Below are 26,975 nucleotides of genomic sequence, written 5' to 3'. Positions count from 1 at the left end.
ACGCATACACACACACACACACGCACACATGCACGATCAGTTGATTTGGGTGTGTCTCCTCTCTCACTTAAAGTGTTATTGTGCGATAGAGAATAAGAGCTCTGAATGAGATAAGTACCAAGGCTATAGAGGACTGTCTCGGAAAATTGGAATATAGTGATAAACTTCTTTATCTTCTGTAATGCAATTACAAAAACAAAAATGTCCAACATTCTGGATTCATTACAAATCAACTGAAATATTGCAAGCCTCTTATTATTTAAATATTGCTGATTATGGCTTACATCTTAAGAAAACTCAAAAATCCTATCTCAAAATATTAGAATATCATGAAAAAGTAATTTTTGTTTTTTTAATTGCATTACAGAAGATAAAGGACTTAATCACAATATTCTAATTTTCTGAGACAGTCCAGTATATTGAAGCTAAACGTCTTTTATGCAGCGTACCGTCATAAATGGAAGGCTTAATTTCAAAAATCCCTACTTGATAATACTTAAAAAGACAACCATAGCGATATCCGATCGTATTATTTTAATTGAAATAAATATATCCATACAGCTGTTGATATGCTGTCTGTCTATTAAGCCATGCATATTTCTTGTTTATACTTATGTCAAATTAAAATAAAAGACCATCTGCTACTGGAAATCAATTTTCATAATCTTAAGTGATTTAAACTTCTCACGGAAGATATCAGTTCTGATAGCATAAATCAATAGTATCAGAACTGACACCTTCTGTGAGAGAAATCCGTTGGCATTTATGGAGTGTTTTTAGTGAAGATTTTTATTTATTGAAGTTGCCAGCTTCCATTTCTATTTTCTGTGGAGGTTCAGTCATCCAGGTCATGGTGAATTCTTGTTGAAATCTTCTTGTCGTGGCAAATGGACTTGAATTTCTTCACTTTGCAGAAGTGAAGAATCCTCTCGGATGAGAGTTGAAACGCCTTCAAGTGAAGCAACTCAAATCCTGTTGCAACAACGAGAAAATTTCGACAAGAATTGGATTTCTATCCTTTTTCAGTAATATTTTTAAGAGTCTTATCTTTTTGATGTTGTAAGTTTTTCTTTCTTTCGATGTTTTAAGTTCATGACTGTACTGTACTGCACACCAGCATTTTTCTGTTTTAAACTTATATCTGGTTACAGTAGTAACTAGGCATAAATGTTATTTATTACTCTTGTTATACAATACATCTCATTACTATATGTTGTCCTGTATTATCGACATGCGTTCTATATGTTGTTCTGTCTTGCAATTTAATGTCTGTCCTGTCTCTGTCTAAGCATGGGATAGCGAGAAATGTATTCCAACTCCTTTGTATGTCCAGTGCATGTGAAAGGAATGGACAATAAAGTAAGATAAGATAATCTATATTGATTCCCATAGGGGAAATTCCTTTGTCCCAGCAGCGTAACAGTTGTATTGTCAAAAAAATGAAATAAATATAAATACAAATAGAAAGGCAGAGGACAGGGGATAGCAAGACAAAAAAAGATCCACGGATAAATAGACAGGAAATAAATAGGCAGCAGACAACAACAACAACAAAAACAACAACAACAACAACAACAACAACAACAACAGGGATGTTGTCGTTCAACAAAAGTTGACTTGATTTTTTTAAATTTTGAAGCGATACAACAGTTTTGCTTTTTTTGAAAAGAGTCCTATTGTTGTTTTATACATCTTGTTTATATGTTTTATACCTGCTAATTGTACTGTTTTTTGTAAAATAGGATGTTGAAAAGGGCGACACCTAGAGGCGGGGCGTAGTACTGCAGCGCGTTGCATTCTGGTCCCTGACCCTACATTCCGCAAAATGGCGACGTCCCTCGGCTCCAACACGTACAATAGACAAAATTGGGAAGACGCGGTAGGTTGAATCCTCATCGTATTCTAAGAATAAAGCCCCGAGGTCGCGAATATTCGTTCTTTGTACTTCTCCAAAAGGTGATATGCTTCTAATGTATGCTCAGACGGTGAATAACGGCTCGGCTAGTTTCCCTCCTTTTAGCTAGCAGTTAGCGTCAGCTAGTAATAGAAGCGTGGTGGCTATCCCCGTTAGCTTCTTAGCCTCAGCTACAATGTGGCGTTGGTCCGGTTCATTTAGCAATTTCAGTCTAATTTGTATTAGAACCACTTGTTTCTAGGTGATTGACGCTATCGTGTTAATAGGGGAGGTGAAATACATGTCTTCTTGCATTTAACAACGTTGTCAAATTCACTTTAGCTCATAAGCGTTAGCTGACTTAACAACAACGATGGCCACCAATGAATGGTTACGACAGTCTAGCAACAATATTGCACGTTATCTTATTATAATGAGATTTGCCTGTTAATGTTGCTGAAATTAGTAAACATGATCAGTAATTTATTCTGATGTGGCGTCGAGCAAATTGACCGGATCCAACGGGCTAGTCTTGCTAACAGCGCACGTCAACTATCAGTAGCTCTTAATCATTCAGCTCATCCACAATTGTAAAACACATCAATATCATATCAATATTCAATCATAATGAGTCGTTTAAGGCAGCTGTTCTCTACTTCAACTGTCCCGGCCATACAACCAGACACCGATACTCATACAGTAATTTAAAACGGAATAAAACAGTCCCATGATCCTTTGCGGTCTTCTCCACACAGTTTATGATGTGTATGATGTATCGCTGTTTACAATTTTCTGCGGGTAAGTAGTTTTTTTCTTGACTAGATATTCTCGTCAGTCATATTAAAAACAAATAGTTATGAATATATTAATATCAAGCAACTCTATCTCTGAACCACTTCTAGTTTGTGAGACTATATAAAGCAGCAAATTAGTATCCACTGCCGGGGGTATGATTGACGTTGGCCTTTGGCCACTGTTGGTTTTGTAAAGAGATCAGAATCTAAACTTTGCAACCCGAGACTGTAGAGATGACATTTGAGATACTTATATTTAGGGGTTTCTGTGGTGCCGTTGGTAGGGTAAATTGAGTTAGGTCACATTTAGGCAATGCGCATTTGGAAGGATACGGCATCCATAAACAGACGGCAAACACGGTTTCGTATCTCAGCAGGTCCTCACAAATGTAACCTCGCCAAGAAGGTTCCTGTGCAACATGAAAAGATATGTTGTATTCTAGGAGTTTCTTTTCAGTGGAATGCTTGATATCCTTGTATGATGTGTGTTTCTTTATGAACTCATCAAACACCCCGCTTCGTTCACAGGATTTTCCCATTTTGTGTCAGACATGTTTAGGAGAAAACCCTTACATCCGCATGGTGAGTGAGCGTTGGTGTTATATTGTGGAGCATATCCTGCTTCGTCTGTGGTGTTTATACACATTTTCCCGTGCTGTGTTTTGCAGACCAAGGAGAAATATGGCAAAGAATGCAAGGTATGCTTTGCGGAAGAACGCGCGGCCGTGATCATGTACCAGAAAACAAATTTCGACCTGGCAGAATTATTTTGAAAATGGTAAAATTACGTGAAGGTAATATTGAATTTCCCTGCTCACTAGATCTGTGCCCGGCCCTTCACCGTGTTCCGCTGGTGTCCAGGCACTCGAATGCGTTTTAAGAAGACGGAGGTCTGTCAGACGTGCAGTAAAATGAAGAATGTTTGTCAGACATGTTTGCTGGATCTTGAGTATGGTGAGTTCATTCTTATCACCGGGTCCCACTGTTTCTCAGCATTGTTAAACATTGTCAACTTTTCAAGCCCACTATTCGAAAATATTTTGAGCGGGCTGCTGAATACACAAACAAAGCAAATAGCAAAAATAAAACATCTTTATACTACCAAATTTGACATGTAAATGTGTGTGTTGTTTTATTTAATGCACACAAACAACTTGAATGTGCGAGTCACTGAATGACTGAACCTGGGCGACACGGCGGAGCAGTGGTTTGATTCTCCCGCCTCTCATTCAGTTGCGACTGGAGTTTTGCATGTTCTCCCTGCATCTGTGCGGGCTTTCCCCATGGCTCCTGGTTTCTGCCTGCATTAAGTTCATTTTAAACTTGAATTTGCTCAGGCGAATGAACTGGAGAATGAGTGGTTGTGTCTTTAGTATGTGGCCCTGTGATTGACCACCCACCTCTTGTCAAATGATAATCATGATAGACTATATGAAAAGTAGATCTGTAAAGCTTTGGGAGACTTGTCATCCCAATTTTCATTTAATTGAATGTGTTACTTGCCTTCCTATATCGTGGTATCTAACACAATATTAGTGTCCTTTTTCGGTGCAGTCTTTGCAACCAGTCAGGGGTAAATGTAAGACAATTGAAAAGGGTAAATTATTCTGAAATGCATCACTTCAGTGAGTACTAGGTATTTCAATCATTATTTAAAAGGCTGGAATTGCTTTTGAAATCAAATGCCAGCCAGACTAAAGGGTCAGCATTATTCACACCGCGGCTCATTAAATCTTTCAGCAGTGGTGATAACCGTTTTAGTTCAAAAATTGGTACGTTTGATTTTTTTTTTTTATCAAGAATTTAAGCCTCCAGCATAAGTGATTACGGGGATGTGTGCCCTCGAAAAGTGAACCGCTGTCGGAGATGAACCTTTAGTCACATCACAAACCCACCAATCCAGCTGTGCTCTGCAGGCCCACGGTGCATGAAGATGTTTTATGGGTCACTTTATTTTGCAGAAGTGACACAATCGGGGCATTTTATGGAACCCCGAGATGCTTTATTGCGCTGATAACACCAACAAATCTTGCGTTTTACAGGCTTGCCCATTCAGGTTCGAGATACCGGCCTCGCCATTAAGGATGATATTCCAAAGTCAGACGTGAACAAAGAGTACTACACACAGAACATGGAGAGAGAGGTACATTTTCTTGACGTCGGACCCATCAATGTAGCCAATGTCCAAGTTTGGAAAGACTGATAGCAAAACGGGTTCGCAGTTTGCAGCGGGGAGACGAAATGCAGCACAGCGGCTGCAAATAAATCCAACCGTCCGTATCGAGAAATAACCTGCATGTGATGGCAGCACAGTGCCTTTGTATAAATGTTCGGCTTGTTGGCGTCAGGCCTTCACATTGAGTTGAACATCTGATCTACTGTTGGCTAAACAGATACTTTATTATAATTAGTTTACCGACTTTCCTCCGCCCGCAACACATTGATTAACCCGTTCCTTCAATTTATACAACACTGAAGTTAAACGAGGACACCTATATTTTAGTCAAGGTTTATTAGAAAGAAAAGTTGCCATTATTTAATGGAGCTGCTCATTGAGGCAGAAATTACATTGGGAGGAATGCAGTCATTCTCCTTTTTTTAATCAAGGGTTTGAGGCACATTATTGCAACGCTCTCATGGGAGAAGTAAATTAACGAAGCCACGGTTGGAACACGGTATCCGAAAACCAAATGACTTTCAGATTAATTAGACTTCTTCTTGTCACGCCAGATATTCCGAAACCATGAGCAATCGCCATTTGCCGCTTAGCTCTGTTTGACCATAGACGTATCAGTATCACTCGAATAATTGAAATAATCCTCCGGAAATTCATTCAGTGTTGGCAGAAAATAGCAGCTTGGCAATGGAAAGGTAGGCTATCTCGCTACAAAAAAAATGGTTATTGGTATTTGGAAAGTTCACATGTATCTGATGTGACTTTTTGAAATATGGACGTTTCTGCTCTCGTCCTCATGCGAATATTTTTTTGACGACGCTTACGATCAGAAAGTCCTCTAACGTCTGCTTGGACGAGATTGCAATGCCACCCTGTAGCTTCACAATACGGATCACCAGCAAACCCCTCAGCGGTGCCATTGTATCGGTTTCGGTTTGCCCGTCGGAATCCTAAACGGGGAAAAAAAAATGACTGAAAATTGGGATCCACCATTTGCTTCACGTCCGTTTTTCGCATCCGTCCTCAGATAGCCAACACGGACGGCACCCGGGCCGTGGGCAACATCGGAAAAGCCACCAGCTCTAGTGACATGTTGCTGAAACTGGCCCGGACAACCCCTTACTACAAGAGGAACAGGCCACACATCTGCTCCTTCTGGGTGAAGGGCGAGTGCAAAAGAGGGGAGGAGTGTCCCTACAGGTGCGCGACACATCGGACGACGGCTCGCGTCTTCTGTATTTATTCCCAAATTCAATCGTCGATCTGATGCCATCCCCGCCATTTGGCGTCACTCGTAATTCCCACAAATCTAATGAACATTTCTCTCCCAGGCACGAGAAACCCACGGATCCCGATGACCCGCTCGCCGACCAGAACATAAAGGACCGTTATTACGGTATCAACGATCCGGTCGCGGACAAGCTGCTGAAGCGGGCGTCCACCATGCCGCGGCTGGACCCGCCGGAGGACAAGTCGATCACCACCCTCTACATCGGGGGTCTCGGCGACACGGTCACGGACGGAGACCTCAAGTAAGGATTTGCGGTCTCGCCTTGAGATGACCCGCGAAGTCGACACGCCCGGGATTTATCTCTCACCGGTTTGTCTCTTCGTCGACGTAGGAACCACTTCTACCAGTTTGGCGAGATCCGCACCATAACCATCGTCCAAAGGCAGCAGTGCGCCTTCATCCAGTTTGCCACTCGCCAGGCGGCGGAAATGGCGGCCGAGAAGTCCTTCAACAAGCTCATCATCAACGGGCGGAGGCTCACAGTCAAGTGGGGCAGGTGAGAAGACGGAGCGTTAAATGGAAACGACATGGAAGGCGACATGAAGATCGATAATCGTCTTTCCAGAATGAGTGTGCTCATCCAAGTTACTTTGACATATTGTTATTTATACATAATGTAATATTGACATGTATTGCCATATGTGTCATTTACAAATCGAATGAAATCCTTTGATTCGCTGATTTGCGATTTCACCTCTTGAAAGGAGACCGTTTTTTTTTTTTTTCCGCATTTTAAACTTGTTTCGCCCTCCAGGTCTCAAGCAGCGAGAGGAAAGGACGGCATCAAGGACGGTATCAGTGAGATGGGAACCAGACTGGATCCAGTACCAGGGCTTCCCGGAGGTCGGTTGATGCGTTGTAAACATACGGATGTAGTTTCATCTAAATCTCTGACGGCTTTGGGGTCATCATTTATTGTTGTCTGAAAAATTTCTTTGGGAATAAAACTCACCACTTGCTCCCCGGTACCCCAGCTCTACCTCCACCTCCGGCTCTGGACGAAGAAGCCCCAGCAAACTACTTCAACCTGGACCCCGGCACGTCTCCCGCCGTCATGAACATTGCTTTGCCTCCACCTCCGGGCATCAACCCGCCTCCTCCAGGTAAAGACAAAACCCACGGGCCTTTTTTAAAACCAAAAAAAAAAAAGGTGTATTGATCTAAATAGCTTTGAAATTACATTAAATTTGGCGGACGCTTTTATCCAAAGCGACTTACAATAGAGGAAACAGGGACTGCAAATAACACTTGCAAATACAAGATGCACAGGAAATATATAGAACTGTAAGCTTGGGTTTTTTTTTGACAAAGACATACACAAACGTACACACACTGCATAATGAGGGAAACAAATGACCTTTTTTTTTTTTTTTTTTCCTTTAATTTCATTTATTTTTTTTAAATCCTGGCTGAACTGTCCCATTTAATGGATGCAGTAAGTTAGCACATTCTGCGCAATCTATGGATAAACCGTCGCCGTTTTTCCCCCCCTTCAGGTTTTGGCCCTCCGATGTTCCACCCCATGGGTCCCATGGCGCCGCCGATGCCCCCTCCCATGAGCATGAGACCGCCGGTTCAAATCCACTACCCCTCCCAGGATCCTCAGCGCATGGGCACCCACGCCGCTCACGGCTCTCGCCACGGCGATTAAAACCAAGCCTTACTCGCCCGGTGAGTCGCTCCCCTCCCTCCTCCCCCCCCCCCCCCCCCCCCCCCCACACGATCTGCCGGAACCCACCGGGCGCCACAAACCCGCCGGCGAACTGCGTCCAGAAACATGCAGCATTTGGAAATACATGCCGGGCGTCACAGCGATCTAAGCGAAAGAAGCCCCACCCGCGTCCCGGCCGGACAACAGGATGACACTTTTGGCACTGCCTGCTCAGTAAAGCACCAGAAGAGCATTTACGCAGCAGAACTTAATATATGAAGAGACTGAAAACAACCAGTGCTGTTTTTAAAGCGTGCCCACACTCGGGGGCCACTGTACATAAATTGTACTCTTAATGTTCAACTTGGATTTGTCGCATTGCGAGGAGGGTGAGACGGTGACGAAAGTCTTTTTTTTTTTTTTTTTTTTTTCTCCCAGATTTTTTTGTTTCAGTGTTGTTGTTGTTTTTCTTTTTTATGAATTTCAATGTTCCACCGCATAATGACTTAGTTTATTGCCGGGCCTTTTTGAATGTTGTTTTCACTCATTATTAAAAATGTGCATAATTTAGTTCACATCCCCGAGTGCGTATCATATCAAAACGGCCTTTTTCAGATACGGAGTTTTAAAAGTGCGACGCCGGGAAGAGTCAGAGGGAGAGGAGGGGGTTGCAAAGAAAGAAAGAAGAAGAAGAAGAAGAAGATTGCGTCGGTATGTCGGTGTTTGCCTTGAGCCTCGTCTCAGAGTTCGTTAGACTCAACGCAGTAATCAGTTCTCCATCCTCTGGGTGCTTTGTTGAAGTTGGGTCTCCTGCACATCCGCTCCAGGGCCACGCCAGGCAGGTCCTGGGACTCCACCGCTTCAAACCCGATGACCGGTATGGCCCTCTTGCTGCCCAGGTAGCCTCCGAAGGGCATGGGAGATCTGAAAGACGGAGGAATCCTCGCTAAGCGGGGGAAACGTTCTGTTCCCCGCCGTTCGGCAGAAGGCTTTGAAAATTGATCCGTCCGTCCAGAATTCAGTTCCCGTCTCGTCTGCGAACACTGACCAACTTCTTTTAGCGCATTTAAGTTAAGTCTTCTGTTCGCCGCCCCCCGAACGTTCCTCCCGCCGCAATGATGTAATTCTCGAGCGCCACGGGAAACGTACCCTTTTTTATGTGCGGTCTGCGTTTTGAGGGTATTAAGCTCGCCGTCGCCCCCCTTCCCCCTCTTTTTTTTATCGCCCCCAGCGGATCCTCTTTCAAGTGCCGGGGTTCAAAATAGCCCGGCGGGTCCTCGTCCCAAGGAGGCGCGAGCCAGACGCCGGATTACTTTTCAAAAATCGTGGAAACATGGAGCGGAGCCCAGGGAGGTGACGATTGCGACGGATACCGCCGTTCGGTCTCTCGTGGGTCTATTTGAAGATAGGCGGGTCTCGGCGGACTCTTAAAACTCTCTCTCCAAAAAAGAAAAAAGTTACTGCCAAGGAAAGCACATTTTCCAAGGCGGAATCTTACCTGTTGAAACACCTGTAGTGCGCCGGCGGTTGGTTTTGCGGCGCCGGAGGCAGCGCGGCGCTCAGGGCCGTCAGGAGCTCCTCGCTTCCTCCCAACGCTTCCCTCCACGGGGAGCAGTAGGACTTGGGGACGACTGTTGTGTTGAATTTCTCGTGAGGAATCTCTTTCATTGGACCGGAGTACCCTGGCGGAGAGGCGCCGTCGGTACAACAAACATAATAAAACGATCCTCGGGGGTTTTTCCGGACTTATAAGGCGATCCGCAGACGAATCCAATCGGCGGTTATTTGATGTGAACCGTAGGAGTAATTAGCGTGAATCCCGTCCCGTGATTAAAACAACGCTCGCCATCGGACCTTCTGTCCCTCAGCGGGGAGAATTGCAACACCGTTCGCGCAATCGCCCCCAATTCAGCCCCCTGGAAAACTCGGCGTCTTTTCGCGCTTCGTACACGAGCCGGTCCCGACGCTCGAGGCGTTTTCCCCTCCACGCATTTACCTGGAGCGAGGACGTCGGGACTGCCCTTCTTTGCTACCGTCTTCTGAAGGTTCACGACCAGGCTATGCTTACCAGGGATGGCCTGGTTCTCCTGCGTCGGGTGCTGGTTCTGGACCACCGGCGGGGGAGGAGCTGCGTCCTGATAGACCTTGACCAAAATAAAAAAAGAACGGCATTTATTTATCATTTTAACCTCCTCCTGAAAGAAATCCCAGCACAGCGGGATTGTATTTCCGTCATCCTGTAATACAAACCTGCGGTATTTCGAATATGACAAACAGCGTAACTCGCTTTTGAAATTAAAATGCTAAGATTTATGATTACAGTAGGTTTGGACAACGTGCTTTTTGACACTGACCGCGTCGAGGGCGGCGTTCTCCACCGTGTACCTCTCCACCCGCCGCTGCCTTTCCTGAAACATGCGAGAGCCGCGGTTGGAGGCCAGGTTGAGCTCCTCCATCATCACGTCTTTGGGGACGCTGATCTTCTTCCCCAGGTTCAGACGCCCTGAATATGCAAGAAAATCGCTTTTTTTTTTTTTTTGTTTCTTTGGCAAAACACAATGACTCGGGTCTTGTTTCTCGCCCGGTCAAACAGCCGGTTTGACCGACGCCCCCCCCCCCCCCCCCCCCCCCCCCCCGAAAATAACCCTGGAGATGATGTCAGAGGATGTGTAATGTTTGTTGTGGTCCAAAAGGGGGGGTCGCGTGGGTTACCGGATGTAAAAATAGGACCTTCGGACGAAAGCCTCGTAGGAGCGGAGGTCCTTTTCCGCCACGCGATCGGTATTCCGAGGAGCCGCCGTTTTCTTTGATCGTCCCCCGCCGTAAAAATGGCTGAGCCGCGATGGAAGAACACGTTTTTTTTCCTCCCCACCCCCCCCCCCCCCAAAAAAAATTCAAATTCCTAACAAATCCTTACATCAACCATCGTGAGGGGAGGGTTTACACAAGCTGACGCAATATTTGCACAACTTTTTAATTCCGAGCGCTCACCTCCTTTGGCCTCTTTCGATAAAGCCATGGCTTGCAACATCCTCTGCCTCGCCGCTTCGTCAAGGCCCGGCTTCATGGTCATCATCATTTTCACGCCCTGTTTAGACAGGAGTTTATTTTATTTTATTTTTTTTTTATTTTTAGATTGATTGGTGCATGCAACACTTGTGTTCAATACATGCGCAATTTTTTTTGACACTTTTTGCTCCGTACTTTCACGCCCTGTTTAGACAGGAGTTTATTTTATTTTTCTCCCTTTTTTTTTTTTTTTTTCTTTTTTTTTTTTTTTTTAGATTGATTGGCGCATGCAACCTTGTTGTCAATCCATGCGCAATTTTTTTGACACTTTTTGCTCTGCATTTTCACACCCTGTTTAGACATGAGTTTATTTCTTTTTTTTTGTTTTGTTTTTTTTAAAGATTAATTGGTGCATGCAACCTTGTTGTCAATCCATGCCCAATTTTTTTTTGACACTTTTTGCTCTGCATTTCCACACCCTGTTTAGACATGAGTTTATTTCTTTTTTTTTTGTTTGTTTTTTTTTTGGTTTAATTGGTGCATGCAACCTTGTTTTCAATCCATGCGCAATTTTTTTGACACTTTTTGCCCCGCATTTTCACACCCGACGGACTCCGACGTTACAAGACGCGTCTTATTCTCCCTCTTTTTTTTTTTTTTTATCATTTAGGATTTAGATTGATAATCCCATCCCGGGCTCTTACCGGTGTGTGGGTCCGGCTCCGGAGCTGGTCCGAACGGTTCTGTGGTTTCTTTCTCTTCCTCCCCCCACCGTTCGGCGGCTTCCACGCCTTCCCACTCAAGACGCCCCTTCAGCCGAGAAGGAATAGCCGGTATTAGACCCGTCCCAAGATGCCCCAAGCTCTTAGCTCACTGGTTATTTTAGCGTGACTTTGGATGGATGTGGATGGAGTGTGTGTGTGTGTGTGTGTGTGTGTGTGTGTGTGTGTGTGTGTGTGTTGGGGGGGTGTTTCAGGGGACGAGGGTGGGGCCGGTATAAAGATTTTCCTCCTGACCTCGAGCCTCTTTGATAATATGAATCTGATCCCCTGTGTGTTCGTGCATGTGTGTTCGTGCATGTGTGTTTGTGCGTCCAGCTGCTCCCCCCCCCCCCCCCCACCCGACGAGAGGCTGAGAATTCCACCTCTCAACTGCGAACACGTGCGCACACACACACACACACACACACATACACACACAAACACTCTAATTTTATTTTCTCATAACATTCTGTCTCCTGTCAGGTGTATTGAATAAAGTATAATGGCTATTCACTGTTGTACTTAAATAAAGGGGAAACGTCTTGATATTTTAATTTTAATTAATTTCTTCATTATCTCTACTGCACAACAGGTCCTGCAAAAAAGGTGAAAATAATTTTTTTTTTTAAAATGTAATTATTGTTTTTATTCCCTCTTATTCCCTGTTTTATACTTTCTGCCCTTTGCCAACATTCATGTCATTTTATTTCCTTTACTGTACATTTATGAGTTTATTTTCAGCAAATTGGCAGCCGCCTTTAAAACCCTACAATCATTTAAAAAAAAAAAGCAAACATTTTCCCAAGGAATTCTGCAAAAAATTTAAAAATTTGTTACTGAGGTCAGCCATTTTTTGCTTATTTTTTCAAATTATTATTTTTATTCCCTCTCAGCCCTGTTTTATACTTTCTTCACTTTGCCAACATGTCATTTTATTTCCTTGTGTACAGTAATAGTGCATCATTGTACATTTTATTAGTTTATTTTCAGCAAATTGGCAGCCGCCTTTAAAACCCTACGATCATTTAAAAAAAAAAAAAGGAAACATTTTTGCAGGAAATTCTGGAAAAAAATCTGCCATTTCTTGCTTTTTTTTTCTAAATTATTGTTTTTATTCCCTCTCAGCCCTGTTTTGTACTTTGTAAACTCAGACCGCTCGCGAACACACACATGCAAACGTTTTATTTTCCTTGTTCCTTTATGTCCCCTGTCAAATATCCTGGATATTCATAGCTGTTCTTATATGGCCGGGAGACGTATTGATATATTTTTTCAAAATTAATTTCATTGTTTCTGCTGCCTTTTCTGCACACAAGGTCGCAGGTATATGAAAAATAGTTTGTACTGTGCAAATGCAGTGTACAGTAAGAGTACATCATAGCTTACATCAGATTAATTTAAACAAATTGGCAGCCGACTTTAAAACCCTATGATCATTTTAAATAAAAAAAAAAAAAAGGCAAACATTTTTGCTTTAAATTCTGCAAAAAATTTGAAAATAAATTCATATTTTCTATTAAATGATTGCTTTTATTCCCTTTCTTCTTGTTTTATACTTTCTACACTCGGACTGTTTCTGAACCCACACATGCAACCAAAATTGTCATTTTATTTCCTTATTCCTTTATGTCTTATCAAATATACTGAATATTCACTGCAGTACTTAGAGGGCTGAGAAAAATAGTGATATATTTATTTAAAAGATCATTTTCCAGGAAAATTATGTGAATAATTGTTACTGGGTTGGTCAAAATAACCATTTTATGCTTATTTTCTATTTAATTATTGCTTTAATTCCCTCTCAGCCCTGTTTTATACTCCCTACAATCAGACTGTTTCCCCTGTTTATTGTTTTACTTTTATTTCCTTATTCCTTTATGTCTCCTGTCAAATATACAAGATATTTACTTTTGCACTTAGGGGGCCGAGAAACATATTATGTCTAGTTGTTTTGGGAAATTAATTTCCTCATTATACTCCTGCACACGATGTTGCAGGGTGATTAAATATAGTGTGCACTGTGGCCATGCAGTCTATTATAATGTGCTAAAAACTCATTTACTTTCCAACACCTATTTCCTAATGATGAAAGAATTATTGCAGATTTTCTCGGCTAGTTATTTTATTTTGAACAAATTGGCAGCCACCTTTAAACCTTATGATCATTTTAAATTGGAAAAAAAACCCAGCCAAATTTATTCTTTAAATTCTGCAAAACTGGTCAAAATGAGTTACTAGTTATTTGTTCAGGGATCGGTATAATCCGATTCATTTCCAGCTTATTTCCTAAATTTGAAACTCTTACATATTTTATCTGCAAATGATTTCATTTTCAACAAATTTGCAGCCGACTTGTGCCTATTTCCCAATTTGGAAAATATTTTCCCTGCAAATGATGTGAATTTGAGCACATTGGCAAAAAATCTGAAAATCAGTTACTTAAGTCAGCTGAAGAAATTTATACTTGTTTTCCAAATGAAACAAATTGCAATTTTTGCAAAAAATTCTGACAAAAAAAAGAATCTGAAAATCAGTTACCAAAATCAGTCGAAGAAGTTTATACTTGTTTTTTCCAAATGAAAATAATTGCAATTTTTGCAAGAATTTCTGCAAAAAATCTGCAAATCAGTTACTGAAGTCAGCTGGAGAAATGTATGCTTGTTTTCCAAATGAAAAAAATTGCAATTTTTACAAGAAATCCTGCTGAAAAATCTGAAAATCAGTTCCTGAAGTCAGCTGGAGAAAGTTATGCTTGTTTTCCAAATGTAACAAAAATTACAGTTTTACAAGAAATTCTGCTAATAGTAAATCAGTTACTGAAGTCAGCCAAAGAAGTTAATGGTGGTTTTCCAAATGAAAAAAAATGCAATTTTTACAAGAAATTCTGGTAAAAAAAAATGAAAATCAGTTCCTGAAGTCAGCTGAAGAAAATAATGCTTTTTTTTCCAAATGACAGAAATTGCGATTTTTACAAGAAATTCAGCTAAAAAAATTGAAGAACAGTTACTGAAGTAAGCTGAAGAAATGAATACCTGTTTTCCAAATGAAACAAATTGAAATTTTTGCAGGAAAATCAGCAAAAAAATCTGAAAATCAGTTCCTGAAGTCAGCTGAAGAAATTTATGATTGTTTTCCAAATGAAAAAAAAATTCAATTTTTGAAAGAAATTCCGCCAAAAAATCTGAAAATTAGTTACCAAAATCACTTGAAGAAGTTAATGCTTGTTTTCCAAATGAAGAACAATAGCAATTTTTGCAAGAATTTCTGCAAAAACTGTGAAAACACAGTTACTGAAGTCAGCCGAAGAAGTTAATGCTGGTTTTCTAAATGAAACCAATTGCAATTTTTACAAAATTGAAATCAGTTACTGAAGTCAGCTAAAGAGAATTATGCTTGTTTCCCCAAATGAAAAAATTGCAATTTTTGCAAGAGTTTCTATCAAAAAATCTGAAAATCAGTTCCTGAAATCACTTGAAGAAGTTAATGCTTGTTTTCCGAATGAAAAAAAAAATGTAATTCTTGCAAGAATTTCTGCAAAAAAAATCTGAAAATCAGTTCCTGACGTCAGCTGAAGACAGTTTATGCTTGTTTTCCAAATGAAAAAAAACGGCTTGTTTTCTCTTCATCTGCTGTTGCTTTTATTCCCTCTCACCCCTGTTTCAAACTATTTTGTGCCGCCGTGCTGCCATCCTATTTTTTCATTATTGCAAGGCAGTTTTAGCTGCATTCTTTGTTAAAAAAGGCTCTTCATGAACAAAGTTAACAGCAGTTGCGCGGTGGATAGAAACCGCACGCTTAGGCTGCCGCGTGAATTTACATCGACAAAGGCTCTTTTGAATGTCATGCTATTCATTTTCTCGTAAAAAATTTTTTTTTTGGAGCCTGGATATTGATTTCTCGCCTTCCCGCGAGGCCTCAGTTCATCAGCGAAAAAAGAAAACATCGCCGTCACGGATCGGCTTCCCCTCCGAGGACCCGGGCCGAAAGCATTTCGTCGTAAACGAACGCGACAATTTAAAAAAGGGCGAAATGATAATGACAGGGAATTGAAGGCGAGGGAAAAAAAAAAAAAAAAAAATCCCCACAAGTGCCGAATTTCCGCGTCGGGTGTCATCTGTGTTTGAGCGAAGGTGTGCTTGTGTCACGCAGCCACCCGGTGCTGACAGCCGACACCGTGTGAGGACAATAGAAACCCATCCACGCTCAAGGACTCGCGCAATTGGAGCACCTTTAAAAGCGTTTGCACCGTTGGCCTTTCGGATAAAAACCAATTTTGTCCGTCGGGTCCGTTGGGCGGAATTCTAACTCCAGAGGTAATGTTTTCAAAGGAGGGGAAAACAGCAAAAAAAAATAAAAATAAATCGGCGAAAATGCTCGACCGTATTTCCCCTTTCGAATTCGTTCGCAGGTGTCGCCGGAAGCCGAGGAGAACATCATGTACGGGTTGCTGTGCGAAAGCCTCCACGATTTCATCAAGGAATCCTACGGAGATGACGTTTGGAAACTAGTCAGGGAGCGAGCGGATGTCCGGCTGCACTCTTTTGTCACCCACCAGGTATAAATACAAGTAACAACCCTGTTATTACACTGTTATTACACTGTTATTACACTGTTATTACACTGTTACTACCTTTTTTCCATTAAAACTTGGCTATTTTTTTCCTGCTATCCTTCCCTGCTTTTGTATGAATTCAAAACAAGCGTCAATTTTCTTGCGCTCGCAGGTGTACAGCGAGAGCGTGATCCCCCGAATCGCCAAGGCGGCCAGCGGGGTGACGGGCACGCCCTACAACGAGCTGATGAACTCCTGGGGTGTTTACTTCCTGGGCTTCGTGGGGAAGTATGGCTACGACAGGATCCTCAAGGTGAGGATCCAGACGTGTGAAATAGTCAGGCGTGCGATTCCAGGGATTAAAAATAGAGCTTCCGCATGATGGAAATATTTTAATTGAGCGGCAAACTCGTCTCGGCGTGTTCCGTTTGTCAGACGTCCTTCAAAAGGGAAGGAGTATTTTTTTCCGGCCCGGAGTACTTGTAGGTTTTCCGACTAAAATCATTACGTCCGAGTGCTGAAGGAGACGGGCTGGAGAAAAGGATTTCTTCATTTCATACTGTTATTGTCACAAAAGATAACGACCAAGAAAAAAAAAGAACAAAAGACAAGGAGTTAATTCATTTTTTGCCGACTCCGGAAAATTCTCCTCTTCGTTTGTCCCTTTCGGCCTTTTGTCCCCATCTAACGCTCTCTTCCTACCTCTTCCTACCTATGTCCTCTCTGGACGTCCTCGAGTCCTCCAGCTTGGTAGCTCCGACCTCAGCGTCCTTCTACCTTCTACCCAGAAGGTCTCCCTTCTCCGTCCATGTCCCAAACCAACCAAAGTGCCGTCCCTCCGATGGACACTTCCAACTCCCGAAGGGAACCTCAACATCTTCATCTCTGCTCCTTCCACCTCTTTTCCACTCCGTCTTTATCTCCACTCCCTGTAGCCTCTGCTCCATCCTTCTCCTTCCCGGAGCATACCTCCGACTCGGCAACCCATTTCTCGCTCCCGTCACAAAACACAATGTCATCTGCAAACGTCGTAGCAATTATCCCGGTGCTCATTTTTTGCCAATTTTTTTGCAAATCCCTCATTCTAATTCAATATATTTCAAATGGACGAGCGTCCCAAATGTTCCCCAAAGTGCCAAAACATCCCCTCGGACTCGACGTGAGATGACCTTGAAATGTTCCTGTGGTGACTAATAATCGTTTAAAAACCATAACCTGAAAAACGTTGAACAAAACTAATTGTAGACTTCAGTAGCCCCAAGGAAAACATCCAAGGACATAAAAATAATAATAGTTTTAGTTCATACCCTAAATCTTTCCCCTTGTTGGTTGTACTTTCCACCCATCTGGATGCCATCCCGGGTTCAGTCTGTCGTAGCGCTTACAGAGGAAGTTAACAGTGAAAAAGTGGTAGTGGTAATGCAGATGTGCTTATTTTAGTCGACCCAGATCTTCAGTCCCCTCGATCACCTAGAACAAAAGAAAAACCCTGTCAGAGATAATGGTAGCTTAAGCGGAAAGCATACATTTTCAAATGCAGACGGGAAAGCAATCGCCCGAAGGTTCAATCGGACAAAAGCGTCGGCGACCCGCTAATTCAGCTCTGCAACTTATTTGTCGGCTCCCAGGTTCTGGGGCGTCACGTCCGTGACTTTGTCAACGGGCTCGACAACCTTCATGAATACCTGCGCTTCAGCTACCCAAAGGTGCAGCCCCCAACCTTCTTCTGCCAGGAGGAGTCTGCCACCGGGGTCACTCTCCACTACAGGTCTGGACCAAATCCATTGGTTTTCAGCCACTGACGTAAAAAACGGGTAGCGTCCTCTTCTTTTCCCTTCGGCTCCTTCCTTCAGGGGACGCCAAAGTGGATAACCCTGCTCTCTGTATCCTCTTCTCTCACATCTGCTAACTTCATGTCCTCTTTCACTACATCCATAAATCTTCTCTTTAGGTTTCCTCCAGGCCTCCTGGCTACATGACCATCTCAGTTTGGCTACTCTGACCTTAAACTCTGAAAAATCCAACATGTGCCGTCCCTCCGACGGACTCATCCCTGAGCCTTTCCGTCCTCGTCACCCCCAGAGTGGACCTCGACATCTTCATCTCTGCGACCTCCAGCTCTGTTTCCTGTCTTTTCTGCAATGCCATTGTCTACAAGTCATACAGCATCGCTGGTCTCAGCTTGTACACTGACACTTTTCTCCACCCGTTCCAACCTGCTCTCAGTACTTCACCTTAAAATCGGAATACTATATATATATATATATACGCATGTCTAAATTATCCAATGGAACTGCAGGAGCAAGCGCAAGGGTTACCTGCACTACGCCATGGGCCAGTTGAGACAGATGGGGAAGCAATTTTACGACACCGACATCCATGTGGAGGTGCTGTCCGAGCAGATGGTGGGGGACTACTCCCACGTCACCATGAGGTACATAAATACAAACATGCGCTCTGAGAAGAGTCAAATACCTTCACGTGTCTGTCGGCGACCCTTCCGACAGCTGCCGGAAAACATCCTGCTCCTGAATTCCAATCGATTCTGGAGTTTGTTTGTTTTTCCCAGGTTGAACTTTGACAACTCGGCTTACCGCTACATCATGAAGGAGGATGAAGAAGAGCAGGAGATTCTGCCCATTACCTCAGACTTCTTCTTCGAGGTCTTTCCTTTCAACATCGTCTTCAGACAGGTGATTCTTTTGACTGAGCTTCTTAAAAGCTGCGGCGGGCGAACAAAAAGTCATTTTTCATTTTTGTCCTCCAGGATATGGTGGTGCACAACGTCGGCTCGGGACTGGCTACGGTATTCCCCGATCTGGATGGGAAGAAAATCAACGACGCCTTCTTGCTGGCTCGCCCCCTGGTGGAGTTCACCTGGAACATGGTGTGACGCTTCCCTTTTGGACACTCATCAGATTTAACATGGCATAGCAAGTTTAAGGTTGCAGCAGTATGTCAGAATCAGGATATGAAAACCGGCAGAGATCATACAAGTGCATTCGCCCGACGCAATCGGACTCAAGCTCGCAAAGTTCATTTATACCCATCTCATCCCCAACGGCATTGGGGAGGAGCCTCATTCAGACAGCGGTTATCAGTCCATCTGTGCTGGACATGCAGAAATTTGGGAACCACATTGGCAATTTTTTGGGGGGTACCTATGCTGTACCGCACAAATTATCACACTAACTGGTCGACCAAAACTCTTTCTACACCGTTGAATGGTTCGTCTTCATTCATTCTTTTGTTCATTACCCGAGAGGCGGGGTTCACCTCGGAGATCGCCCGGCCACATAAGGAGACGTACAACCATTCGCCTCTCATTTACAAGTCAAATAGAGGCGTACGACCATTCTGGGTAACAATTTAGGGTACTCCACACAAAAAGGGCCCCATTCTGTAATCGAACCTTCTTGCTGTGTTGCTAACCATTGTGGCATTGAGAAATTTGTTAAAAAACGCAATCTGTCAAGACAGCGATCGTACCCTGAGAACGTCACGCTACTGCGACCCAAATAACCGTCGGGAAAACTAAACTAAACACCTGAAAATCTGTTCAAGATCATCTCCCACCCTAACAACCTGTTCGAGATCATGTCCAAGGAGCCCGTGAAGAGAGAGAGGAACCTCCACAACCGAGTCCAGAGTAAGAGCGGGAGTCATGTGAACCCTAAGCTAGGCTTTTGGTAGTTAGCGTTAGCCGCAGATTCTCCGAAGATCGAATTGTTCGATGTCCTGATTTGATTTGAAAGCGGCGTGACCGACGCCTTCCTTCTCCGCGTTTGTCCATCCGCTGCTCTGACGCCCGACCTCATTTCCCCACAGATTCCGACTACGAAAACGCCAATCGGTCGGCCGACGTCGACGTGGAGCTCATGGCGTTCCAGTCCATCATCGGCGACGATTACAAAGGTCCCGACCTCTGCGCCGTTTGCACAACCGTGACTGACGACGGACACGACATAAATGCACCCCCCCCCCCGGACGAAATTGAAAACCCGCAAATTCTCCGGAGTTATTTTAAGACGCTGACATTGTTTTTTTTTTTTTTTTAATCTCCTTTTTCACGGCGTTCCTTTTTCAGATGGCAACAGCGCTAATGCGATGGAGAGCTGGGGCGACGGGAGCCGCTGCCTGAAACTGAAAGGACAAATGAGATACATGCCGGAGTGGGAGTCCATTATCTTTTTGGGTACGCCTGTGTAAGTATGCCCTCGACACGCACGTGCACGCGCACATCCGGACGCGCACGATTCTCTTTTCAGCTCTCACGCATACGGACTTTATTAGGAGTAAAAAAAAAATTAAAAAAAAAAACATGATTACAAGCGGCGAGAGCCGAACTGAATTATGAGGTTGGAAATAAAAGCTCGGGCAGTGAATTAAATCAGGGCTGTTTCTAACAGTACTTACCATGCATGAAATGAGCTGCTAATTAGCTTGTAATCAGGCTGTGCAGCTCTTACAGGAACCCATTTGCAATTGAGAGAGCTTTCATAGAGTTTATAACCACCCCCTAAAATAACAAAATATTGTTTTGTAAATAAACGCTATCGCATCTGTATTGACCAGACCGCTGAGATACCGAACAAAAATTGGATTAATTCTCGCGATTACGGGTCGGCGGTTTGATCGAGCTTCTAAAACCCCAATTAAACCGATAATTACGAGCCCGTTTTGCGCGAGGTCATTTATTTCATCGTCGTTTTTAACCGTCTGCGCAGCATGGAGAGTCTGAGCGCCATGTTTAAGACCGGCTTGTACATCAACGACCTGAGCATGCACGACTCCAGCAGAGACCTGGTGCTGGCCGGCACGCAGCAGTCGGAGGAACTCAAGCGAGCTCTCATACAGGTCCGACGCGCCGAAAAAAAACACCGAATCGGGCGTTTTTCGTGCAAAATTTCATTTCTACGGGACGTCGGATCACGCCTGTTTTTTTTTCCCCTGTGATCGAAGGAGCAAAAGAAGTCCAGTAAGCTGGAGGAGAGCATGAAGATGCTGGACTACGAGATGAAGAAGACCGATGATCTTTTATACCGGATGATTCCCAAACCCGTCGCCAAAAGGCTGCGCAAGGGAGAGCCGGCGGTGAACACTTGCGAGGTGAGGAACGGGGACGGAAAATGGCGAGAAAATACGTTTTATTATAATCTACATTGTCGGATTTTGCAACGATGACGAAGATGACCCGAGAAATTGGTACGTTAACAGGCGACTAGACAATTGGCCAAATTTACTGAGCAATAACATTTGTAACCAATGGTTTTGGGGAACACAAACATGTTCCCTCTCGCTACAATAGCTACACGGAACTTTAGCGTTGGGTTCCGTTCCAGAACCAGCTATGATAAACCAAAACCCACAAAGCGACCATATTTTATATTTATTATTTAGATTAGCCGCATCGTCGTTCTGAGGCCGATCAACTCCGACACCGAAGAAGACGACTTTGACTTTTTTAGTGCGCGGGAGGAAGCCCGAGTTAGCGATCAGCTAGCCGGTGCGGCTTATAATGAGGTGCGCTCAATAGTCTGGAAATTACGGTACATTTTAAAGCTTTATGACGCTCCCCACACTTATCAACCTTTACTTTTTAACCTTATTAACCATAGTCTTATAAACACACGCGTGTAAAATTCACACAGAGTTAACACTTCGATTGTACGTCGATGTGAAAAAGCGAGGCGCTGAAATCTCTGAGCCAATCAGAGCCCGGGATACAAAACGCCATGCTCTGGTTGGCCGCCACCCTAGAAAATGCTTATTTTGCCATAAAAATAACTGAAATAATAAATAGATAAAAATACCATTGTACTCCATATCCATGATATCAAATTTTACAAATATAATTATATCTATTGACATTGTTATTGTTGCACTGCAACAATTTCCTCTAGGTGGATCAATAAAATCTTATCTTATCTTATCTTATCTTATCTTATCTTATCTTATGTGCAAGCCCTCCCATAGGAATGCATTGAAGTGCCTGTTTTTTGAAAAAAACAAAACAAAACTAAACAAAACAAACAAAACAAACAAACAAAAAAAGTCTCTGAAAGAACTGGGGGTGATTTCAACCTGACTGATCATCGCCCCAAAAAGGGGCGGTTCCCCACGGAACGGCGCCGCACACTGATTGGACGATACATTCAGAGGCGGCTCTGATAGTCTGACCTGCTGTAACAGCGGTAAAATGTGATTTTGCAAATTCCCCCGATGTTCTACGGTCGACATGAGAATTTCAAGGAAGGCCTTCGTTGTTTTTCTCTGGATGTAATACGATGACATCACCGAGCATCAATCCGATTGGACGTTGAGAGGGTTGGGAATGTAAATCTGCACGGTTAACACGCAGATCCTCATTTTTTTTCCGGATCCGTGTCGACTCCGCCGTCACTTTTTCGTCGCGCTCTATTATTTTTTCTCTGATGCCTTCAGAACTCCCGCTCCCTCTGATCGCTCGGCGAAAAAAAAAAAAAAAAAAAAAAAGACGAAACGCTACCTCCGCAGCCTTCAGAGACTCCGCACGTTATTTTCTGAACGCCGCGATTTGTCCTTATCATCTCAGCGCCGGGATGAAGCTTCGGCGGGATGCGAGTCTCGACTAACTCGGGCGCCGTCCGGACAACCTCTGCTCGTATTCCAGGTGTTTCCGGATGTGACCATTCTCTTCAGCGACGTGGTGGGATTCACCCGCATCTGCAGCCACATCACGCCGATGCAGGTGGTCTCCATGCTCAACACCATGTACACGCTGTTCGACACACTCAGCGAGAAGCACAGGGTCTTCAAGGTGTGTGTTCTCCGAATAACGCGCTTTCACGTTTAGCGTCGGAACAAAAGGATTTCTTCTTTTTTCCAGGTTGAAACCATCGGAGACGCCTACATGGTTGTGGCGGGAGCTCCGGAGAAGACCAAATATCACGCCCATAACATATGTGACATGGCGTTGGACATGGTTCGCTCCATCGATCACCTGAAAGACCCGTCCAACGGAAACAATATACAGATCCGCGTCGGTGGGTTCGTCGGACGCGCTAACGGCTAACGGCTAACGGCTAACGGCTAACGTGTAAAGTTCGGAACGAGTGAGCCGCCTTTCCTGCCGTTGCAGGGATCCACTCGGGAATGGTGGTTGCGGGCGTGGTGGGACATAAGATGCCGCGTTACGGCCTTCACGGCGACACCGTTCACACGGCGTCCGCCATGGAAAGCAACGGAAAGGTAACGGAAAGAGGCCGACGAGCGGGAAGAGAGAGAAATCGATTGGGCTTTTCCGACCGGTTTGTGTGATTTGTGGCGTCGTCTTTGTCTGAACCAGGAGATGCACATTCAGCTCAGCAGCGCCACCTACGAGCACCTGAAAGGAAGTCATTTTATTTTTGAAAGGAGGGGCACCATTACCATCAAGGTCAGAGGTCAAATCCAGCTCTGCAGCAGCCAAACCCGCCGCCGTGACTGCGTGCGCACAACAAACTAGAAAAACACAGAATTCATACATTGCAACGGCGTGTTTTTGTTGACAAATTTCGGTGACCTCGCTGGGACCGTGTTCTATTTTGCAATTTGAGGGTGTCAAATTTCGCTATCTGCTACTGTTACTGCTATTACACACAACAAAGATAATTATAATAACAAAAAAAATCATAATAAGAAGACCAAAATACCAATTACAATAATAACAATAATAATGATGATGAGAATAACAATAATAATGATCATAATGATATCGACAATAATTATTATTCTATATATAATATAATGTAAATATATTTTTAAGTATAATAACAAGTATTATCGTATTATTATATGTGATAATATATGATAATACTAATAATAATACTAATACTACTACTACTACTACTAATAATAATAACAGTAATAATAATAATAACAATATCAATAATAATAATAATAATTATTATTATTATTAATAATAACAATTATTAATAATGTTGTTAATATTAATAATAACATTATTATTATTATTATTAATGATAATAATAATACTAGTTATTATTATTATTATTGTTATTGTTATTATTATTGTAATATATTAATTCATTCATTATACAAATACAACCATTAACTCTTGGCATGTTTTTGGACAGTAAGGGAAATTCTGGAAACATTAATAATATTATTAATAATAATAATAATAATAATAATGATGATGATGATGATGATAATGATAGAAGAATAATAATGATAATGTTAATAATGATAATGATACTAACAGTAATAATAATGGCAATAATAATAATGATAATAATAGAAGAATAATAATGATAATGTCAATAATGATAATAATAATACTCACAGTAATAATAATGGTCAGAATAATAATGATAATAATATAATATCATCAATTACTACTACTTCTCCCACTGATAAAAATTATAATGATAATTATTCTGCCCAGATCTTACACTTCTCTGCCTCATAACTGGCCAGGCAGTAGAAGAAGAAGCCCGTAAGAGCTCAGTTATTAAATCGTCTGCTTGGCTGAGGTGCTGTGGATCCAAAGGCAAGGTTTTGCAGAAAGGTCATCAGATTGCCGCTTTCACGAGTCATCTATATTTTTAGCCGAGCCGGTATCGATCAAGATAACATCATTGATTAAGGTTTTGAGGCGGGTTTGAGGCTCAAAAAAATTCTAGTTAGCCGAGCTCGCCCGCCGATGAGTCCACATGATAAGAGATATGAACATTCGGGGATGAATGTCAAAACAAAACCACCAAAAAGTTTTGATTATCGGCAGTTGATTATATCCATATTTACATCGTAAAATCTAATTTCCTTCCCGCCTCCACTTTTTTGCAGGGGAATGTTGAAATTGAGACATACTGGCTGAAAGGGAAAAGGGATAAGGATGGGAACGCTCAAGCAGCGTGCCCTCAATTCGAGACCCAGACCATCAGTAAGGCAATCAGCAAGGCCACCATCTCGGGACCAGAAGCCACGGGGGACGAGGGCGGACCGGTACGATCGAGCCGAGATGGCCGAGCTCAGCCGCCGCGCACTCATTTTATTTCTTAACCGCCATCATTGTCTCCGACTCACTGTCTTTTTATGTCTTTTCCCCGCTCAAGGTTTTCCCGCTGGTTGCAGGGGACGAGGAAGATGATGTCAAGTCTATTCGCTCTCATCGCATTAAGATGGAGATTTCGGGCCATTCTCTGGAGGAGTCGATGGAGGAGTGTCGGGTCGAGGAAATGTCTGTTCATAAGGTGAGAGGGAGGAGATATCTTACATGGTGATTAGGAGGCAGCTTCTGACCTCTGAGACGGCGATTTAAGCGCCACATTTGTAGAAAGCTGTTTTTAAATGGCGGATTTTGGGAAGGGCGACCGGAAACCGTGTCGACCGAAATGGAAAGGAAAAGCAAATTTGATCACGTTGGCGCGGCGGTTAGCATTTCCGCTACAAGGCAAGAAATTCCTCGGTTCGATTTCGGGTCGAGGGCCTTTTGCGTGGAGTTTGGATGTTCTCCAGGTTCTTCGGTTCATCGGAGACCCTAAATCCACCCCATGCGGAGGAAGGACTGAGTAGTTGTATGCCTCTATATGTAGCAGTGCCATTGTCTGGCAACTGGTCCGGGTGGAGCCCTGCCTCCTGCCCATTGGCAGCTGGGATAGGCCCAGCGGTATGCTTGATGACTGGACGAATACTCGAGTACCTCTTGACACCCATCCAGGGATGTCTTTAGCTGTACGGGTTTGATGTTTATGCTATTTTTTGGTGACACGACTGTCGTCTCTTCAGTCCCACTACAAGGACGCCTTACAGGACAGCCTCCATGACTCCCACCTGGAACTGGACTCACCCGAGTGCGACGGCCGAGACTCCATCATGGAGTCCCGGGACAGTTCCTGTGACTCCCGCTGCTCCAAGAGCGCCATGTGCTCCGTGTCATGAACAGTTACGAGCGGGAAACCAAGTCATGCCTTTAGCCAGGGATCGTTTGTCTACGATGTCTTTTCGACGCCCCCCTAGAAAACTAAATGGCCTCCTAAAAAGAAAGTTTTGCCGTTGCTTTTGGACTGTAAAAGCCTGATGAGGAGCTCTGTTAGTGCTACCTTTGGACTCACCGCAGGGTGACTTCATTCTGATAATGCAGAACATGAAACATTGGATATCAGTGTCAAACAATGATTCAAGCTCTACTAACTCCTCTTTTAATGCGTGGATCCTCAAAAAAGCCAATTACCCTTGATTCAGTTTACTCATCGTTGCATTTACTCCAGTACCAAAAATGGTTCCTTGTCACCCAGCTTGACAGAATTATAGTTATTGTGTGTTTGTTCCGCCGCACAATGTAGATTGGCAATCTTTTTTTTTTCTTCTTCTTGCGAATAAAATACTCATAATCTCTTCTTTGTGCCTTTGTGCGTGAAATTTATCTCAAAACTTACCAATAAACGAGTCCCCTCACGAGTCTCGGCTCTGCGAGAGTAAAGCAACACGGCTTCCGATCTATCTTGTCATTGAGTCATTGATGTTTACACTCACATTTACATTTTATTCGTCAACTTTACCCCGTCCAGTTAAATAGGAGGTTTCTGTGCGCCGAATCCACCAAACAAACATGGAACAAACGAACCAACCGAAGAGTCGGGCGAAGCGACCGATCATTCGACCAACTGACGAACCAACCGACGGACAAGAAATAAAGGTTTTTTTCGGCGCGGGGCAAATCAATAACAATTACACTTCGAACCCACTTCTGATAATATCAGTTTGTAACATTGGTTTTACTCCAAGACCACTGATGTCAAATACTCCAGTGCTCTGAGAGCCAGCTTGTACTCTTATTTTTTGAAGTAATCTCTCTTTTTCTT

The 26,975-nt window shown here is 43.3% G+C and overlaps 3 protein-coding genes across 4 annotated transcripts; 2 read left to right on the top strand and 1 right to left on the bottom strand.

The window, feature by feature from the left end:
- Window positions 1-1,800: 1,800 nt before the first annotated feature.
- On the top strand, window positions 1,801-13,097 carry rbm22 (RNA binding motif protein 22). Its single transcript, XM_086158692.1, has 11 exons — window positions 1,801-1,879; window positions 3,217-3,270; window positions 3,357-3,386; window positions 3,510-3,642; window positions 4,731-4,831; window positions 5,892-6,064; window positions 6,196-6,396; window positions 6,487-6,651; window positions 6,910-6,998; window positions 7,130-7,258; window positions 7,652-13,097. Exons 1-11 carry the CDS (start codon window positions 1,826-1,828, stop codon window positions 7,804-7,806), a joined length of 1,284 nt encoding a protein of 427 aa, XP_086014818.1. The 5' UTR covers window positions 1,801-1,825; the 3' UTR covers window positions 7,807-13,097.
- LOC147227519 (myozenin-2-like) lies at window positions 8,271-13,380 on the bottom strand. 2 transcript variants are annotated; one of them, XM_086158693.1, is made up of 6 exons: window positions 11,520-13,380; window positions 10,798-10,894; window positions 10,161-10,309; window positions 9,803-9,950; window positions 9,305-9,488; window positions 8,271-8,730 (listed from the first exon to the last, which is right to left on the bottom strand). In XM_086158693.1, exons 2-6 carry the CDS (start codon window positions 10,883-10,885, stop codon window positions 8,547-8,549), a joined length of 753 nt encoding a protein of 250 aa, XP_086014819.1. In that variant the 5' UTR covers window positions 10,886-10,894; window positions 11,520-13,380; the 3' UTR covers window positions 8,271-8,546. The 2 variants fall into 2 exon arrangements, with proteins under 2 accessions (XP_086014819.1, XP_086014820.1); XM_086158694.1 differs by having other exon boundaries at window positions 9,875-9,950.
- A 2,413-nt stretch (window positions 13,381-15,793) lies between these two features.
- Window positions 15,794-26,507, top strand: LOC147227518 (soluble guanylate cyclase 88E-like). Its single transcript, XM_086158690.1, has 19 exons — window positions 15,794-15,889; window positions 15,985-16,131; window positions 16,301-16,441; window positions 17,757-17,896; window positions 18,428-18,562; window positions 18,698-18,821; window positions 18,896-19,015; window positions 19,693-19,777; window positions 19,957-20,043; window positions 20,216-20,333; window positions 20,856-20,985; window positions 21,091-21,237; window positions 22,781-22,927; window positions 22,997-23,153; window positions 23,249-23,358; window positions 23,456-23,545; window positions 24,958-25,116; window positions 25,227-25,364; window positions 25,900-26,507. Exons 2-19 carry the CDS (start codon window positions 16,012-16,014, stop codon window positions 26,050-26,052), a joined length of 2,301 nt encoding a protein of 766 aa, XP_086014816.1. The 5' UTR covers window positions 15,794-15,889; window positions 15,985-16,011; the 3' UTR covers window positions 26,053-26,507.
- Window positions 26,508-26,975: the final 468 nt, after the last annotated feature.

Source organism: Fistularia commersonii, chromosome 13 (genome assembly GCF_037954325.1).
Source record: "Fistularia commersonii isolate RoL2024-O1a breed Wild chromosome 13, RoL_Fcom_v1.0, whole genome shotgun sequence".
NCBI lineage: Eukaryota > Metazoa > Chordata > Actinopteri > Syngnathiformes > Fistulariidae > Fistularia > Fistularia commersonii.
The sequence above is the reverse complement of the archived record's forward strand: the minus strand, read 5'-3'. Positions and strand labels throughout refer to the sequence as shown.

Bases quoted from the DNA above. Each gene is read 5' to 3' on its own strand.
- rbm22 (XM_086158692.1), top strand. From the start codon at position 1,826: ATGGCGACGTCCCTCGGCTCCAACACGTACAATAGACAAAATTGGGAA. The intron at 4,832-5,891 runs GTACATTTTCTT...ATCCGTCCTCAG, and splicing joins CACAGAACATGGAGAGAGAG to ATAGCCAACACGGACGGCAC. The intron at 6,652-6,909 runs GTGAGAAGACGG...TTCGCCCTCCAG, and splicing joins CTCACAGTCAAGTGGGGCAG to GTCTCAAGCAGCGAGAGGAA.
- LOC147227519 (XM_086158693.1), bottom strand. From the start codon at position 10,885: ATGATGATGACCATGAAGCCGGGCCTTGACGAAGCGGCGAGGCAGAGG. The intron at 10,310-10,797 runs GTGAGCGCTCGG...TTGCATATTCAG, and splicing joins ATCGAAAGAGGCCAAAGGAG to GGCGTCTGAACCTGGGGAAG. The intron at 8,731-9,304 runs GTAAGATTCCGC...TCCGTCTTTCAG, and splicing joins CACTACAGGTGTTTCAACAG to ATCTCCCATGCCCTTCGGAG.
- LOC147227518 (XM_086158690.1), top strand. From the start codon at position 16,012: ATGTACGGGTTGCTGTGCGAAAGCCTCCACGATTTCATCAAGGAATCC. The intron at 19,778-19,956 runs GTAAGAGCGGGA...ATTTCCCCACAG, and splicing joins CCTCCACAACCGAGTCCAGA to ATTCCGACTACGAAAACGCC. The intron at 22,928-22,996 runs GTGTGTGTTCTC...TCTTTTTTCCAG, and splicing joins AGAAGCACAGGGTCTTCAAG to GTTGAAACCATCGGAGACGC.